Raw genomic sequence first — 20116 nt, 5'->3', positions numbered from 1 at the left:
TATAAGTGCAGCATCAATGACAACAGAATTTGCACAGTGTGAGGCCAGGGCACGAGGAGCTGTGGCATGCAATGCACTCCAATAATAATCAAAAAAATGGTTACTTGGAACATGTTTGAACCACTATAGTTAACCAGCTTAATTGCCTCTATTGGGTGTTCAGCGTGGTGTTAACCATTCCTTGACCTATTTCACTGTTCTGTTGGACAACTTAGCCTGATGCATCTACTTCTCTGTCGCAATACTTGTTGCAACAGCTGACAGTTAGTGCTTAATGTACTGGCCACTGTGTCTGAGTGGTTCTAGGTGCTTCAGTCCAGAACTGCACTGCTGCTACGGTTGCAGGTTCAAATCCTGCCTTGGGCATGGATGTGTGTGATGTCTTTAGGTTAGTTATGTTTAAGTAGTTCTAAGTCTAGGGGACTGATGACCTCAGATGTTAAGTCCCATAGTGCTTAGAGCCATTTGAACAATTTTGTTGCTTAATGCACATGCATGTGGCAACATCATTACCTACACTGAAAGTCACTATGTCACCAATACATTCTATTGACATCATAGATATTTTGCAGGAATTTGAACACATTTTCTGGCAACTGATAGGATCTCCTTCCCTCTTTTATAACTATGTGGGGCTACTAATAATTCTATATGTGTCAATGTTCCAGAAGCATCTCATCGAACTAGTGCTGCGATAAACATGCATAGGCTCATGTACCACTTTGCACCATCCACCATTTGTATATCCTGAATGTATCTGCTTCACACATCATACAGGTCATCTATACAAATTACATTCTATGTGAAATAGGGCAGATCACAGTGTAGTCAGTTTAGGGGCTAAGCCTACTATCTATGCCTGTTAAACAGTGTTGTCAATGTTGTCTTCACCACTGCCTGGCCACCTTCCTGTACCACCCCTTGTTGCCCAGCAGTAGATTTCTTGACACTTGAAATGTCTGACAGCCTGCCATCACATTGGTTGTGTTCATTAGAAAGTCAGCACATTCTGTGACACAGCCTAGCAGCTTTCCTGGCCATGACCATAGTGCCACACACTTTGGTCACTGAATGCCAATTCAGCCTGTTCTTTGAATGTAAGGGCCTCCACATGTTCAAACCATGAGCAGATGAGAATTCCTCATTCTGTTGATGTTTGTCTCACTTCACCACCTCCTCCTGCCATTCTTTGGAGTGGACAGCTTTGGGAATTATTCCCTCTTACATATTTGTGCATGACACACTTTGAGTGGATCCCTTGAACCATCCTTAAAACACAGAATATGATATACACATACACACAAAATATTTATGTACATGAAATATTTACCCCACATTGTTGTTCTGCAGAATAAGAGAGAAAAATAAATAAAAAACTTTCGATATAAGATCCTCAATATATATATATCTTATTGCTCTACTTAACTAAACAGACAAAAAGTTCAAGTCTTCATGCTTACAGACTACAACTAAATATGTATCACACATCTGCATTTAAAATTACTATATGACTCTGTCATTAGCTTATATGATCCTGAAATGACCCAACTGAAACAACACTGCTTACCACTTAAGAAATTGTTTTTGCTACAACACAGAAGTCTCACATACCATTTCAGCCTTCCATGGCTACTTTTTTCTCTGTAACTCCTGCACTGAAGAGTGTGTGAAATAACTGCCTAAACACAAATGTCTTTTGAAGTCCTTATTTACATACTCGATCTCCTTCATTGCTGTGTCAACAGCTGCTCATTTGGTGCCAGTATTGTGACAATGCTATTAACTGATACGTGTCCCCACCCAAGTATCCAGGACACTAAATAGGGTCTTTGACTCCTAGCAGTGATTCTACCATGACTTCTGTTAAACTCTTATCTGCCCCAAATTTACTGTCACTATAAAGATGTCAATCTCTTGAGCCATTGCTTTGCCATTCAATAATGTAAAATGTTTTGGATGCTTGAAGCTGTCATCTGACCAGCTTTTACAGATGATTCAGCTGCATAACATGCATGTTCGTACATCTAGCTTGACGTTCCTTAGCGCTGATTTTCTTCTTCCACCTTTTATGCTTTTTTTGATGATGCTAGCCTTTGCTATTTATCTAGCAATGATTTTTTGTTATTGTTAGTCAACTTTTATTCTGCATTATTGCATCAACTATTTTAACATTTCTGCAGTAGTTTGTTCAGTCCTGACTGTCATCATGTAACATACTTATTTTGAAATCATTGCTTTGCATCTTACTGTGTGGAAAGCTCTAAGAGCATCATGCTGTTGTTTCCATTTGTGTTGCACTGAGACAGGAATTCAACCCTAACGTTGCAGTCTGTTATTGCCACATGACATGAAAGATAAGGAACTTCCGTTCAACACCTCAGCCATCTTGTCCTTTCCACATCTTCTCCTCCACATACCATTGTGTAACTAAGCATACTGATCTAACATACATGGACAAAATACTATGACATTTCAATACAGGATGTACATATGAAGTAAGCTTGATTTTATCTAGTATCCCAGTAGACACATTCCCTGTTATGTTACATTTGTTTTTCTGTGGCAACAGCTGCTATTCAATTTTGAATGGCTAATGACTCTTATGTCATATGTCATTGCAGTTGCAATCTCATATCCAGTAAGTTAAGAATGACTGTCTATGTCACTTTGTTGAGGTTTGCATTTTAATTTGCCCACGCTCCCACTCCTACATTTTCAACATACATACTGAAGAGACATGGTGGCACTATGACATCTTGTCACATATGTGGGCTATGTAGTGCCTAAAAAACAACAACAGTAGCAAAAGCAAACAAATACGCTTGCAGAATACAAAGGAAACACCACAGGAAGGGCTTTAGTTGGCCATTGGCTGGACATAGATGTGGCCCTGACTGAGATGATGCCACTGGAAGTTGGCAGGATGTGCACATGCGGTGAAGGAAATTTGGGAGCTGTGAATAATGTATGGTGATGAAGCATCATTGCAACAGTTCAGTTAGCAATTAACAGTAATCCCAGAAGGATCCTGTGTCGGCCAAGCCTCTCACCTCTACTTAGAATTTGCTCTGGCTCTGCTATATTTAATAATTAGCAATCAAGTTAAGAGGAAAGGCTAAAAATTAATTTTGCAAACATCAAGGGTGCCATAGAAACGTTTCTGTAATTTTGAAATACTGCAAAATCAGTACACATATATCTCACAAATTATTAATGAAAATAAAATGGTTTCATTGTTTTATACAAAATATTCACAATCCTTCCTCATCATGCACTGCCTCCTCTTATTCCTGGGCCTGCCTATACTTGTATAGAATCTGTCTTTTTTTTTTTTTTTTTTTTTTTGAGGTAATCTTGTTGCACTCTTTGCATCCTGAATCTGATCCTTTGTAAAATTATTACTTTGTTTATAAGTAGACTTTTCCCTATCCTTAAATTCATGTACACAGAACAAAAAATTTTTGTTGCCACTCAGTATAACATTTCTTAGCATGCTGAAGTGAAAAAAAAGAAAAAAAGTCATTCATGGACGCTTTTACTATATACTCAGAAAGGAAATCATTACAGTCTATAAAAAATTTTAGTAGCATATAATTAGCAAAATCAAAATAACACTTTTTCTCCTTTTTCAAAATTTCAAATTATAAAATGTCTATTTTCATAATTTTTTAATAACTTCCCACAATTATGTAATTGAGGTGATAAATCTGAAACAGTTATGGACAATCGATAATAGATAGCAGCCATGTTGAAATGTCCAACCCACTCATCCCAATATTAAACAAAAACATGGAATGGTTTTGAGAATCTCTTGTTTACATGAACAATCTTTGTGCAAGCTAGAGGCAGAGCTAAGACAGTGAGAGAGGAGAAGAAGATGAAGAAGAAGAAGAAGAAGAAGAAGAAGAAGTTGGAGCAAGGACAGAAGATGAACAGTGTCTAGAGAAGGTAGAAGAAAAAACAAAATGAGCAGCTGCGGATGGATGGCACCTGGAGTACAAGACAATCATCTCAGAAGCTGGCCAGGTGTGGAGCAGCAGCAGCAGGAGCAGGGGCAGAGATGGTGTGAGGATATGTACAATGCTCTGCCATGGAAGACACAGGTCAGCAGCAGCAGCACAAGATTGCGGACAATGTTCCATAATAGAAGACACACAACAGAAAGTGCAAGAGCAGCAACAAGAATTCATACAGCAAATGAAACAGTTTCTCAAGTATGTCACATGATGAAGATAGTATTTTGCATAATGACACCGCCATCCAACAGACACCCAATAGGCAGTTCATTATTTTGATGAAATAGTTCATGCATGAATGATTGGGTGTCAGTGTCCATTGGACACGGGCCTCCTGCCATCAACCATTCTGTCCGAGGGTTGTGCTCATGCACATGTGCTGGTGGTGTTTCTGCTGTTGCTCTGCCCCCCCCCCCCCCCAAAGTCAGTTCATCATAGGATATCCCCCTTCCTCTTCTGAACCAGACTCAGTGCAGGTTCCCAGGTCTTACTAAGGACGTAGTCACTATCACAGCTAATAAGGGCTTTCCTACTCAAACCTTGATAGATTATTTAATTACACAGTCCCAGAAGTTAGACTACATCAAATACTCAGTATGGTCACAATCCATTCTGCAAATAGGCAATGTTCAGTAACTGCCAACTTGTTAAGTTGCTGCAGTCTGATGAGCTGCTGCTGTTCTTGGCCATGATATTTAACAGTATATACCATTTGGTCTACGTAAGTCACTGCACATTTGCAGGGGACCTGATAGACCCTGCATTTCTGTACTGTGGGGTCCTCCTATTTACACTACCACACAGTGATGGTGTTTTAGCTGGTTGGCAGAAGACAATTTTCACTTGATGTTTGTCCAGTCCTCACAGGTAATGCACCACAAAATGGAATAAATACAATGGCCACCTCCTCCTGAAGTTTCTCTTCTGTTTCCAACAACTGTACAGTCAGTGTAGGACATAAAGCTCTCTGAATTTGCCACTCTGTGTAGTTGTTTTTCCAGAATGCCATCTTTAGATGTTCAAGTTTTTGGTTGAGACTATCATTGGTGGAGAGGTTGTGTGCACTGTGTACCAACATTTTGGGCCCGCTACCCCACAGCACCAGGTGGTGGCACTGTCCACTTGTAAGTGTAGGTCAGTGTGCATCTTCTTACAGTACACACTGTGGTCCCTCGTGCCATCTGCACTTCTTTCTACTATAATGTCCACAAAGAGGAGCATTCCATCCACTTCAGACTTCATGGTAAATTAATATTTTGGTCTATGAAACTGAGATGTCTGAGGAACCATTCAGCTTGTCTCGTCCATGTGGCCATATGACAAATGTGTCATCAGCATATTGGAATAAATATGTATCTTTCCATTGAGACTGAGATGGAGTGCCTCTGTGCCCTATTATTAACAGTATTGGTGCCCTGACATACTCATTTGCTGAATACTTGAAAGATATGATTTGTCCTTACATCAGAAAACGTCCACTGGATGTTGGCAGCTCATTGCATGCAAGTACAAGTCTGTGTGGGTCTTCTTCCCATAAACTGAATGGCCTAGTGTACATCTGCCTTCTTCTTTATTAGTATATCCAAGATAGGGTGTCAGCCATTGTCCTCTACTGCCAAGGTGAAAGCAGTGTTTTGATGGATGCTGTTAAAGTGGTCCAGGAACTCATCTGGAGCCTGTCCACCATGCTCCCATACCACCAAAGTATCATTGAAATAATGGGAGAAGTGCTTGGGTTTCTGGCAATCAGTTTGAAGGACCACCTCCTCCAAGTGTCCCATGTAGAGATTTGCAATCCCTGGAGCCAGTGCGGATCCCATGGCCACTCCACCCATCTGTTCACAAAATTCTCCACTGCACTGTAGTGCTGTCATTAATCATTAGTCATTAGTCATTAGTACATGTTCAAGAAGTTTGACTATTTACAGCTTGAAATGCTGAGACAGCAGTGCCAAGGAGTCTTGTTAAGGTACTATTATGAATAGGAGTAATATTTTGATGTGGGAGGAATGCCAGCTAGGGAAATGCAGGTATTGTTGATGGTTAGGGTGTCTGATACGTACAGAGATGTGGATGGAGTCATCAGAGCAGTGGAAGTCAATGTCCTAGGTGGTGGCATATTTAGTTGAGAAGAATCAGGTGAAGTGGATGGGAGATAAGGTGCTGAGGTTGAGGAAGAATGAGGATAATGCGTCTTGCCCCTGAATACAGATCCTGAAGATATCATTAATGAGCCTGACCATATGACATCCTCTTATGCCAACCTTTTCATGGACCACTTAGAAGATAGTCTTGACCATCTATTTTTCTGGACTGTTTCTGATGTGATTGTGCTTGCTGTTTCTGGTGTGATTGTACTTGAGCCCTTGATTTGTATGCTTGTACCCTCGCCAAACATAAGATTGAAACCTCCTCCGAGGCCATTGACTTGTAATTTATGTAATGGAGCAGACTCAGCAGTGTACATTTTGGGACTCCATGTTTTATGTTTTCCATTTCTGGGTTTAGTATTATTTCTGTGGTGCAATTAATCAATGTAGTGCTCTGATTCTTATTAGGAAGTTAAGTCGCCACCTGTGCAAGAGAGATACCTACAGTACTTTACTTCTGTATGGGTTAACTTAGTCTTCTTCATGCACTTAGTATTAGCAAAACATTACAAATGTAGAACATGATTGATTTTCATCAAACTTCAGGTGACGCATTTCAAAAGGAAAAATGAAAATGTAACTCTGCTGAACGATATATCAGGTCTGTTCAAAAATTTCCAGAACTTTGTCCACACATTTTTTGTACACTTACTTTTTACTTATTGTCCATGGTCTCCATCAAAATACTGCCCTCCACAATTGATACAACATTCCCAATGCCATTTCCTCTCCTGAATCACATGAGGCACTATCTGTGAATTTTCTTATATCTCATCATCTATTGTTGCAAATCATTGTCCTTTCAATAAGGTTTTCAGCTTTGGAAAAAAAAAAAAAATCCTCAGGGGCCAGGTCTGGAGAGTATAAAGGATAAGGCAGCACTGTGATTTCATTTTTTGTGCAATAGCCACACACCAACAGGGATGAATATGTGGATGTGTTATCATGATGCAAGAGCTATGAGTTGTCTCACCACATTCCAGGCTGTTTTCTTCTCACATTTTCTTGCAGGCATCACAACATGTCTTGATAATACCACTGATTAATAGTTTGTCCATGTGGTGTGATTTCATGATGAACTAATCCTTCAAAGTCAAAGAAAATTATCAGCATGCCTTTGACATTTGACCTGAGCTGATGAGTTTTTTTTAATCTTGGAGAAGCTTTCCTGACCCATTGTGAAGGCTGAACCTTGGTCTCAACTTCATAACTGTAGAGCCACATCTCATCACCAGTTATGATTGTCTTAAGGAACATCCCATGCTCATTTGCATGATCCAAAAGCTCTTCACAGATTGCAAGGTGAAGGTCTTTCTGGTCTTGACTCATGACTCGTAGGAAAAACTCAGCAGCAGCACAACACATTCCAAGATGCTGTGTTGGGATTTCATGACATGATCTAACTGATAAGTTAAATTCTTCAGCAATGTCTCAGACAGTCAGTCTTTGATTAGCATGCACAATTTTGTTGATGTTCTTGACACGAGCATCATTGTTAGACGTCAAAGGGTCACCTTTAACTTCTATCTGCTCATTTTTAAGGCCTGTGAACCATTTGTAACACCAGTATGGCTGAAGCACTCATCATCGTAGGCTTCCTGCATCATTTGCTGTGTCTCTGTAAAGGTTTCCTTGAGTTTCATGCAAAATTTAGTGCAATTGCATTGTTCCCTAACTCTGCCATCTTGACATTCACAAACTGTGTGACACAATGTTCTGCTCAATACAGCACTGAACAATAACTAACAGACATACAACAATGAAACTTCCAGCAGATACGCATTAAGCCCAAGTGTGTGCAGGGATACCAAATGCATTTCACTCCAACACACCATTGGTGCAAAATTATGAATGTTCCAGAATTTTTTGAACAGACCTTTTATTGTGAACTGATGCTTCCTACTCTGTATAAGGGTGACAGAAAGCAACATAAACCACTTTACATTTGAAAAGTAAAGTGTTCAAAAATTTTGAATCTGTGCATACAATGAAGGACATTTTCAGTTGCAATAAACAAAATTTTAGTAAAGGTTAAACATTATAACATTATCAATAACCAACAAGCATAAAAGACATTCTGGGCTGTGTTCTGACTAAAAGTAACATTCCAAGTGAGAGAGACCCACCATTAGTTATCAGCACTTGATTTTGCTTCTTCCACTATAGCAGGATTTTTGTCTCATGTCATTATTCATTAAGCTCTGAGAAATAATTACACATGCAAGATAATATTTAAAATACTGACCTATGATGTCAGGGTCAACAAGAATGAAACTGTCGGATGGTGGCATGTTTTCTAAGGTAATTTTTTCTTCTTTTTTCATCCAGAGCACTTGGTCCAACAATCTTCCTTCTCTCTGGTCACTTCTGAGAAGCACAAGTGGCACGTACCACAGATCTCCTCTCATCTCAGATGATCCATCTGATTTATTTCGAGTAAATGCATGCTACATAAATATTATTCATTAGAACAACTATACTGAAAACACTTTCCAAAACAAACTATATGAAACAGTTTATCAGCTATCTTAAAAATATTGTTCCAATAAATTTTCAGGTTTTTCTCATGTACTTTGTATAGACCTGCAATGTGTCTACCATTTTTATACATTACACTGTTTTCTTGAAGCTAATATTCAGTAACATTTACTGAAATATGATAAGGCAGATACTTTAGAGCTGGTTAGTGGTTTAAGAGGCCCACTCTTATATATAGAATGCAAAGTAAGTTTCCTCCATCTTCTTCACACACTAGTTTTTAATGACAACTTTCTGTAGTTTGCCAGTGGATATGAGAGTCTTGTATTAACATCTTGACTGAGCTATTTATCCCTGGTACAGTAGACTGTTACAGCAGTCATAAACTAATGTGCCCACTACAGAAATATTGAGATTCACTTTTTATTGCTTAATTGTGGTATAATTATGGCTGGTTTGATGGCAGTGCCACTCTAACCACATTGTGTACTTTGTTTAACCCCAAAGAAAGTATTTTATCTTACAGTGCAACATCAAATGCCTCCAGAATAGGTTCTCAGCTATGTGAATGGCTCAAAGACTTATTAGGTAATGCTATCCTGGACAGAAAGTTACCAACAAATGTGCTATCAGTTTTCAAAACAGTAATGATACTTTATTTAACTGCAACATAGGACATTACCAAAAAAGACAGATAGATTTCTAGAACTTTGAAGAGGTAGACAGATATTCTGTGCCAGTCTGAACATGCTCTAACAACATAGATAGAGCTGTTAAATGTAACATTATCTTCATGTTGAATAAATATAGAGAAAAGAGAAGTTGAAATCACTGAACAGAAAGTATGATTATTGAATCAAGCAATTTTTTGTGGATCAAAATATAGAAAGCTATACTTTTGGCTTTTTACTGAAGAATAAAACTCAAGTAATCATAACAATGTCCAGGTACTCAAGGGAGAAGTTTCAAATTTATAGAACACTGAAGTGTGCAAAATTATTTGTTATTTCTAACTACACAAATACAGGATAGTAAATCACACAGGATAGCTTGACACTGAGAGTAATTTGAGATAGGTTTTTTTTACCAATGATAACAATCTCTGCTGTTGATTTATGGGCTGATTATTCCTCCCTCATCCCCCACTTTCTGTAGTCCAAAGTATCTGGAATGCAAGGAAATTAAAATTTTATCTGAATGCCAGCTCTTATACAGACTGCTGGCAATGGTGTTGATACAGCTGCTAGCTGTTGTGATGTTGTGGCTGCTGGTTGATGTACTGCAGGTGAGGTCTGTACAGGTGTCTCCATAAATGGTGAGGTGTGTGGTTTTGATGTGGTTCCTGGTAAGTACAGACACTTGCAAAATCTCCATGGTGTAGTCTCCTCATAGCAACACCAGAAAGGGGAAGGTACTTGGTAGATGGGCAGGTGAATTGATGAGATTAGAGTAAAGAATAACAGCACAATTGACCTGTGGTTTTTGGATGAAAATGGGTTGTTGACCGTGGCAAGAAGCAGGTGGGCATTGGATCATGGCTAAATGCACCAATTGCAGCAGTTCTAATGGGGATGACAATGGTGCAGGTATGAGACTGTCTGCTGGAATGTGTAATGGTTTCTTATACAACTGCTAAAGACTAAAAGGATCAAGGAAAGGCGACCATCCATTTCTCACAGTGGAACATAAGAGCTGTTTTTAGGGTCTGATGCCACCTTTCTACCATCCCATTTCCGATGAGATGGCAGCTTGTTGTATTATGACACTGGAAGCAGCACAACTTGGACAATTCTTGTAAGAAAATATATTTGAACTGCTAGTCCTGATCTGTAGTGATATGAAGGGGAAAACTGAATCATGCTATTCATTATGGTGACAGAGGTCTTTGCTACTGTCTCAGTAGAAATGTCCATAACATGTGTAGTTTCTCTCCATTGAGAGCATATGACCACCACTGTGAAAGCATATCTGTAGCCATCCAGAGAGGGAAGTAGATCTATGACATCAGTGTGGGCATGGATGGGTCTCACTGACGAGCCATGAAAGTGCCCAATGTAAGTGTGTGCATACCGGTACAGAATACTTGAAAAATCTCATGCATGAGAATGATTTTTAATTGACAGCCACATAAAATGGTCGATCAGTCAACTGATGATCATGTTTGTCCCTGGTGGGGCAGACTGTGAGTATTGTCAGAAGCAGCTTTGTGGAGTTTTGGTGAAAAATAGGGCCTTTGGTGTCTGCCAGATGTCACACCATAGTGTGAACTTGGTGCCTGACAAGATTTGGGTAAGATGCAATCCTATGGAAGGGTTAGTCAATAAATGGTATAGCTATGGATCTGCAGTCTGAGCAGTCGCAACTTCTTTTTAGTCCATGGTATTTGCCAAACCCCAGGTGCACAAAAAGTAAGTGTCAACACATTTTTGTGCTTCTATCATGTGTCACAAGTCCAGTGTAAACTGCTTGATTAACTCTGTATGTATGAAGTGCACAGGGGAATGTTTATCACTGGCATTCTGGAAAGTGGAGACTGTTGGTTTGTGGTCATTGTAAACTGTCATAGGCTGAGCTTCAATTTCACGGTGAAAGTATTCAACTCCTTCAAAAATTCACTAATGGTACAATTTAATTCTTGCCGACATTGGCCAATCTGTTGGTGTATGGCTACACCTATTGTTGTCTATGAGTGGCATTTGTGTAACGGCCATTGTAAGCAGGTGGTGGCAATAAAAGTTGACTTTTCTCAGGAAATTTCACAATTGCTGGTAGTCTGACAGCTTCAGAAGGGCTTGTGGATTTGCTATCTCCTCTGGTAATGGATCAATGTCATCTGTTAAAACTGTATAGCCTAGGAAGGTCATTTCCACTTTGCCAATGTTGCACTTACTTTAATTCAGTGCTCTCCTGTGGTTCTGCAATTGCTGATGCATTTCCCATGTGTATGGTTTGTATAGTGAGGTGTTTGGTGAAAACACTAGATTGTCTTCAAGATATGCAAAGTGAAATGGAAGCCCCTTTAACACTTCCTCCACAAATGTAGACATATTTGTAAGGTATATTTGAGACCAAAAGGCATAAATTAAGAAGCAAATAAGCTAAAAGATGTAATTACTGCTATCTTCAGGATGTCATAAGGTATCACAGGTCTCTGGTTCTATGCTTGCAATGGTCTATGATGCTTATAACTTTTGTGCTGGATAACACACATAATATCTTGAATGTTTCATATCGGGTACCTATCTGGGACTGCCCTGGCATTTAAAGCATGGTCAGCACACCAGATTATCCCAGCTTGGAGTATTTGTTCAGATATGGTCCTCATTCTGTTAGGCGCCTTGGGGAAGTTCTACGGGCATACTACAAAATGCGTTGGCCAGATGTGTTAGACATATGATGCACAGTGTTGTGTTCTGTAATGGCACACATAATTAATTAAAGATATCACTGCTTGGTCCCCATTGATTTTCAGGGATGAGAACTATCATTTTTCAGTTTTTATATTTCCTTTTCAATAGCTTTCAATTGCCTTTCCCTGGAGGACATTTGTTTAAGCAAGACTAGATTACTAGATTTCACAGCACAGTAACTGTTCTTTGACTGCAAAAAAACTAGATCACACAGTGGAGGTTCAGGCTTCATCTCAAGCATTTATAATATCTCTGTATTTGTCTGTAACATGTCAGAAGATGTGACAAGGTTTCCTTTCTTCATACTCATAACTAATGTCTGCCATGGGTTCTATTACAAATTGGTGTTGACTATTCCCTGTACCAGGCTGTAAGCAGAGTGCCCCCATATAATGATTATTCTGGTGCCATCAGTAGCATTCTGTAGTCATGCCTTTCTCAAACCTACCATTAATATATAATGGGCAAGGAAATTGGCACCCTACATAGGTCTGGCAATGTCCATCACTACAGATGTCCACTTGAAGGAGGTGGTGGGTGTTCCAGCATAATGACAAGCATCAGCACAAAAATCAAGAACAATACAGCAGAGAGGGCTGTGAGACACCATCAGCCAATAGTACACTGACTAGGACGTCACCACGACTGGAGCGGCATTACACAAAGAGAATAAAAGTGACGTGCCACCTAGCCATGGCTGCACTAGTAGACTGAGACCAGAAGAGCTGCAGTGATATTAACGATAACAGTGACTAGTGAACTTGTGTGATTAGCTTGCATGGAAATTGTATCTGTCAGAGGACATTGATTATTCACATGTCACCAACTGCTTGCAACCCATCATGTAAAAACAAAAGTTAAGTATTGTCAATTCAATTACAATAATAAACTCGATTAATATGATTTGTCTGAGCCTTTGATCTGGTGATTTGGTGCAATGAGCAGTTAATTCAGTTTTAAAGTGTGGTAAGATTCATGACATTGCAGATGCATATTAATGTCCAAAACCAATGTGTTGCCTATTGGTCTAAATTTCTGATCATTAGCATAAATTGCTCATGATCGTCAGTAACTTGTTGGTGTGTAAAAATTTTTTCCATGACCATGAACAAAATTAGTGGTTGGTCAAGAACAAATGGTGGGCCCCATAAATGAAAATACAGCATGGAAGAACTGCTTCAGGCAACAGGCAGACAGTTCATTGACCCTGAGTGTAGCATTACTGTTTGCATTCATTGAACCAACAGGAAGTTTTGAGTTGTTTTAGTGCTTAGTTCTTTACACTGTACTATGTTCACTCTCTGCATTGCAAGAAAAGAGTGCTGCAAAAACTGAATTTCATGATGAATTTCTGGGAACTTGTCACAGATGACATGTAACTCATTGTGAATGTCTTCCATTGTTGTGGTGCCATATTTACCTGTCCGTGCTTTTACTTGTTCCTACATTGTCAGAATTCATTTATATGGGAAGACTTATGTGCTACACAAAATAACATACACAGCACTGAAAAGCACAGAATAACTTTGTATTTCTAACTACACAAATGCAAATAAGTAAATGACACAAGATTACTCAAGACTGAAAGTAACTTCGTAGATAAACTTCGTGCCAGAGATAAAACAAACTACAGCCAGTTGTTAGATAAATTATTTCTGGAAGCTATTTATGAGAAATCTGGATTAAATGTTGAGCTACAAAAAGAAAAAAAATAAGGTCTGTTGTGATTTCAATGTTTATTGTGACAGCTTTATTTGGTTGTTTTTTTTTCCTTTTCCTTCCAGTAGTGAATTTTTCAACTTGCATTCAGTAAGATTCTGATTAAATTCTCATGACAGTGCTCTGCCAGAAAAAACCTTTAATCCATTGTTATTGCACATTCTGTAATGCTTAATCAGCAAAAATGAACAAAGATACATGTGCAAGGAAAATATTGAAGCTTTACAGTGATTTGAACTAAATACAAAATAGAGATTGTGGTGGGGTATTTAAGAAAAGTGATACTAATTTGAAATTTATAGTAATGAGCCTGTATCATAAAACAATTTTTGTCAAAACTTGATCATAAACCTCATAGAATGAAACAGTCATAGAAGTGGTTAATACGGGCTGACACAGAAAAAAAAGAAATGTATAAAACTGCCAGACCCAAGAAAGATCTAAAAAATTACTGAACTGTATTAAAGTTATTAATAGGTCAGGAAATATGCACATCTTAATGGAAATCAGTAATACTGATGATGCCATAATTAAAGCTATAGAGAATACCAACAAAAAATGGACCTGAGAAATTGTCATTCTTTTATATAAATCAGTTTGCCAGTTTTGAAATGTATAGCACCACAAGTAATAAATTTTACAGCTGACACGTAAAAGTTATTATATCCCAGAGAACTGAAATGTATGAGAATTCTGTAATGAATAAAAACTCTGTACTCCAGAGGAGAGGAGAGATGTTAGAGGGGAGGAAAGGGATGTTAGTGCCCCCACTTGCAGTGTATGTGTCTATGGCTATTTTATAACAGACTGTTTCTAAACGGCAACTATATATAGGGATTAATTTGTGAGTGAAGCAGCAAGTACAGGATAAAATACTTTAGTTGATGAAACAAAGAGATATTTTGAACATGTCTTTCCAAAACAGCACCAAGTAAGAGTACATACAGTCAAACACACAACCTTACCTTGGTGAATATGTGTACTCTTACCAGAAGAAGAGTAAGAGCTTGATAGCTTGTGTTAATTGTTTCCTATTATGTCTTTCTGTGTGTCATGCAACTGGCCTCCATACATTAAGTCATTGCCTTTCCCTTATTTTTCCTATTTTTCCATGCAGGAATTTTATTACCATTTATTACTAAAATCAATAGCTCACTACCCATGGCTCTAGCCATATTCAGGTTCTTATTTCCTTTCTGAAATGCTGCGTAGCAATAGGGGTCTCTCCTAATGAACTCAGCACAAAATATTTCTATTGTTAGTTAGTTGCCACCCATCCTTATATGAATATCTTAACTTATTTATCTCGCCAGTCTCTAATGCTCACCAGTCTAGTCCTACCTAATTATACCACCCTAACACAAAACTAAGTTAATGGCTTTGGTCCTTTTGTAGACGACAGCAGCACAATAATCAAAGGGAAATATGTGAATTCCTTGTACAGAAAGTGAATGAGACCTTCAATGATGCTTACTACCAGTCTATAAGCAACAAAGTTACATTGTACACAAAGAAAGCAGTATCAAGAATTTCAATTTGAAGAGCAAAACTGACACTGCTAAATTAAATGGGGATGGTATGTATGTAGGCTATGTAATAAACATATATTTATAGGAGTGAATATTGATCCTCAGTTAGTCATAGAACACATAAAGGTGCTAGCAAACACAATGAAATCAGCATCTTTTGCCATTACAGACAGCCATACCCACATCTACAGACTGCAGACTACTGTGAAGTGCATAGCAGATGGTACTTCGCATGGCATCAATTCTTATGGTCTCTTTTCACTCCATTCATTTATAGAGTGAGGGAAGAATGACTGCTTGACTGCCTCTGTGTGTACAGTAATTAGTCTAATCTTGTCCCCACAATGCCTACAGTAGTGATACATAGAGGATTGCAATATATTTCTTGATTCCTCACTTGAGGCTGGTCCTTGGAGGTGCATAAGCAGGCTTTCATGGGATAGTTTGCCTCTATCTTCAAGCATCTGCAGGTTCATGTTTTTCATTGTCTCCAGCAGACCCCTGTAACTCAAACAAATCTGTGTCCTTTCATGTTGCCATCCACTGTATAAATCTGTAATCCTCTGTCAGTCCTATGTGATTTGGTTCCCACAGACTTGAAGATTTCTAGTCTGCTCTCTGCCTTGCCTATGACTGAACCTATGTGATCATTCCATTTCATAATACTACAGATTGTTACATCTCAGAATTTGTATTACTTGATAAATTTCAATTGTGACTCATTGATATTATTCTAACAGGATGTTACATTCTTTCTTTCTTTTTTTCTGTGAAGTGCAAAATTTTATGTTTTGAAATATTTAAAGCCAATTGTCAATCTTTGTGCCACTTTGAAATTGTATCAATACCTGACTGAATATTTGAACAGCTTTTTTCAGACAGTAATTCATTATGGATAAAGCATCATCAGTAAAAGCTCTGAAGTTAACTACCTAGGTAACAACCTATGGCATGTATTGCATAACTCTACATTCTCAGCTCTTCTGATGCATGTCCTGGCATGTCACACAACCTTTGCTGTCTCTGTAAAGCCTTTCACTTAGCTCAGGACCACACTTCTAGGGAGAATGCCACCAATAACTGGAGTGAGCCAAGAATAACGTATGACCTCAGAATCCAGGTGACAGGCACTGCTTGTTCCAGTGTGCTCCACAACCTGCAGTTGGTAACAACCTTTTCCCACAATTGCTGCCAGAAAAGCCCCTTCAGCATGCTGAATGAAGGCTTCAGGCCTACATACTGATCTTTCACATCTCTTACTGACATTTATCAAAGGTGTACCATCACTTGCCGTATTTTTTAACTGTTGAAGATCAGTATCATCAGCATGTAAAAACAAGTGCCATTTCACATGAGCAATCACTACATAGCTACACTATTCTGTTGCTGGCAATAAATGGTTAAAATATTAACACAGTTTTCAAACCTTAGAGAAGAGCCATGAGAATAATAATTAGAAATAGTAGTTGGACGCGTTGTAAAGGTAAGTGCATAACATTGTGGATTTGAACCATATTATGAGAACTTATTTACCAGTTAGTTATACACATAGAAAACCTTGATAATTACCACACAAACAAGTCTATCATGGTCATGGGACAAGATCTAGACTGAACTTTCTACTGGGAAATGAAATTGTATAATAAATTACCACAGGAGATTGAAGAGATTGTTGAAACAGATTTTTTCATCATGTTTAACACTTTATTTCAGCTACAAAATGTCTAATTTATATGAAATAGTCAAATGATGTAAATAGAAAAACAGAAGATAAAGAAGGGCACAGTAAAAAAAGCCATTGAAAATCTATACACTATGAAAAGAAACCATTCAGAAAGCCTTTCAATCAATCTGAATACCAGAAGTTGTATATCTGATTGAGATATGGATAGTAAGAAAATCATATTTCTCATCTAGACAAAGTATCAATATGAATATTTTGGGACATGTTGCTGTGTATACACTGATGAATAAAAACATTTTGACTATTGCCTTCAACAGGATTGAATGCCACACAGTGGCACTGCTTGCATGTGACTTATTGAAGCACGTATATAAGTGGAGCAGAGGTGAATGGGGAATCATTCTAGTGATGATATGGGCCACAAATTGGGAAATCTAATGACAGAAGAGACGTTATTGCTATGGCTCAACATCTGGGAGCAAGCATCTCAGAAGTGGCGAAGTTGGTTGACTTTTCACATGCTGTTGTCATGAGCATCTATGGAAAATAGCTGAAGGATGGTGAAACCACGAATAGGTCATAAGATGTTTGATGAGCAAGTCCTGTGACAGAATGTGCTGGATGAAGGCCTACCTGTTTTGTAAAGCAGTGTAGGTGGTGCTCTGTGGCAGATCTGATAATAGGGTACAATGGCAGTGTTTATGAGCACACTGTTCACAGCACGTTGTTGAACATGGGGCTTCACAGCAGACAACCCCTATGTGTTTCTGTACTGACCCAAATACATCATCAATTATCATTGCCTTGGCCATCAGATAGTTTATATTGGACTGTGGAAAAGGATATGATGTCTAATTGGCTGCATCATTTTTCTGGTTACACCAGGTTCATAAGCATGTCTGAATATTACAAGATCGAGTGAACAGCTGCTTGAAATATGCATAACGTCATGGATACAGGCCATTGGGAGCAATATTAATACTATAGTGGACATTCAGCCATACTTCCATGGGAACTGTAGTAGTAACTGAAGGCACAATGACAGCTGTGAATTGCATGACTATTAACGTGGACCACCTGCATTTCTTCATATTTGATGTCATCCTCAATGATGATGGCATCCTCCAGCAGGATAACTGTCCATGTCACAAGGCAATGATCTTCCTACGATGGTTTGAGGAGCATGATAGTGAAATCACAATGGTGTCTTGACTACAAAATTCACCCAATCTGAATGTAATAGAACACATCTGGGACACTGTAATGTCTCTTGCACTGGTCTCTCCGTGATATTTTCAGAAATTTTATAAATTATATAACTCAGTACATATCTTGAAATATCTCTTCTTATCTTACTGATTCCTAAACTTTAATATACGATGATTATCAATGCAAAATAGTTTCAAGCCCTATTATTCCTTGGAGCATCCATTTACTCCATGGAATAGCTTCTCTGCTATCTATGTTTTCTCTTATGAAAGGAATGAGAGATCTTGCTGATTAGCCGTGAAAGTAGGAGGATGTATATGTATGTATTGTTGAGCTAGTCGCCGTCTTGATGAGATTATGTATGAGAAGGAATTTAATACATGAACTAAACTAAAGTAAGTGTGTTCGCGTATTATTTAACTGATTATTATTGACAATGTTTGCTTACTACGCTGTGTTGCACGGGATCAGTGGGGAACGTCTGATTTACACTGGACGAACCTGCCGTTTTGTATGCTCAAGATATCCAGTTACTTCAAATAAATAGGCTAACACAGTCTTACCAGCAGATCTCTGGTCTTCCCGATGTGATCACTGAAAGTTAATAATTATTACAAATGTTTTCAGGAGATCGACTGACAATTTTCGTTGCACCGAGACTTCGAAATTGCTTCACTGCCTTATGGAATTTAAGTTAAGCTCAATTTAATCAGGATAGAACAGTATTGAACTGTGTGAATGTGATAAGCCTGCTTTGTGAATGAAAATTACCTAAACATACGCATGTTTTTACTATACTGATCAGTGAAGCTAAATCAGGCCGGTGTGAGAGAGGTTTTTAAATTTTTTGAATACCACAAAAAAAATATTAAAACACTATTAGGTACCAGCTCTGCACACTCAGACTGCTGGAATATAATTTATGGAAATTATATAACTTGTTTCAAATTTAAAATGTTCCTGACAAATTAAATGTTGGAAGAGATTTCAGGATCACAGAAGGTCATCATAAACTTCACTCCACAATATTTCTCTCTCTCTCTCTCTCTCTCTCTCTCTTCTATCAATCTTACTTGGTAATGGACCCAGACTCGTGAACAGAGCTCAAGAATCAGTTGAAAAAGTGTCTTGTAAACCACTTCTTCTGTGGATGAGTTACATTAAGATTCTTCCTATGGATCTCAGTCTGATATCTGCTTTGCCTACTGTTTGTTTTATGTAGTCATCCAACTTTAGGTTGCTATGGATAGTTACCCCTAGACATTTTATGGTAGTTGCTGTTTTCAGTAATTTATCATCAATTGTGTGATTGTACAGTAGTGGATTTCTTTTCCTATGTATGCACAATATGTTACATTTATTGATGTCCAGGGTCAGCTGCCAAAGCCTGCAACATTCAGCAACCCCACTATAGGCCATTCTGCAAACTGATACTGTGTTCTGGTGCTGCTATTTTCTTATAAACATTCAAACCATCTGTGAACAGTCTTAAAGAGTGTCCAGTCATCTTCAGGTGACCCATCAAAGACAGTCTTCAATGGCTCACCTGAAGATGACTTGCAGTTGTCTAGTTGAAACATTGTGGAGTGAAGTTTACAACAACTGGCTGCAATCCCGAAATCTCTTTGAACATGTGACCTGTAGACGTTTGGCGTCAAACACCTCTGGAAACCTGCCAAGGGCTAGTCTAATCCTTGCCACACAAAATTCCACTATCTACATCAATACTCCACAAGCCAACGGACAGTGTATGGTGGACGGTACTTCTGCTGACATTAACTAATCTGCCCTTCTATACTCCAATCGTGAATGGCACATGCGAAGACTGACTTTCAGTAAATCTCTATATTAGCTTTAATTTCTCAAATTTTCTCATACGGTCATTTTGCAAGATGTATGTGGGAGGAAGTAATATGTTTCT

General features: G+C 38.4%; 1 protein-coding gene across 1 annotated transcript in view; it reads right to left on the bottom strand.

The window, feature by feature from the left end:
• The window catches only part of LOC126484820 (thyrotropin-releasing hormone-degrading ectoenzyme-like), a 297846-nt gene that overhangs the window by 114056 nt on the left and 163674 nt on the right, over window positions 1-20116 (bottom strand). Inside the window, exon 13 of the mRNA XM_050108419.1 lies at window positions 8412-8613. Within this exon, the coding sequence (XP_049964376.1) occupies window positions 8412-8613 (202 nt within the window). The remainder of the gene's footprint in view (window positions 1-8411; window positions 8614-20116) is intronic.

This window comes from Schistocerca serialis, chromosome 1, assembly GCF_023864345.2.
Source record: "Schistocerca serialis cubense isolate TAMUIC-IGC-003099 chromosome 1, iqSchSeri2.2, whole genome shotgun sequence".
NCBI lineage: Eukaryota > Metazoa > Arthropoda > Insecta > Orthoptera > Acrididae > Schistocerca > Schistocerca serialis.
Note: the sequence above shows the minus strand (reverse complement) of the source record. Positions and strands in the feature narration are given on the sequence as shown.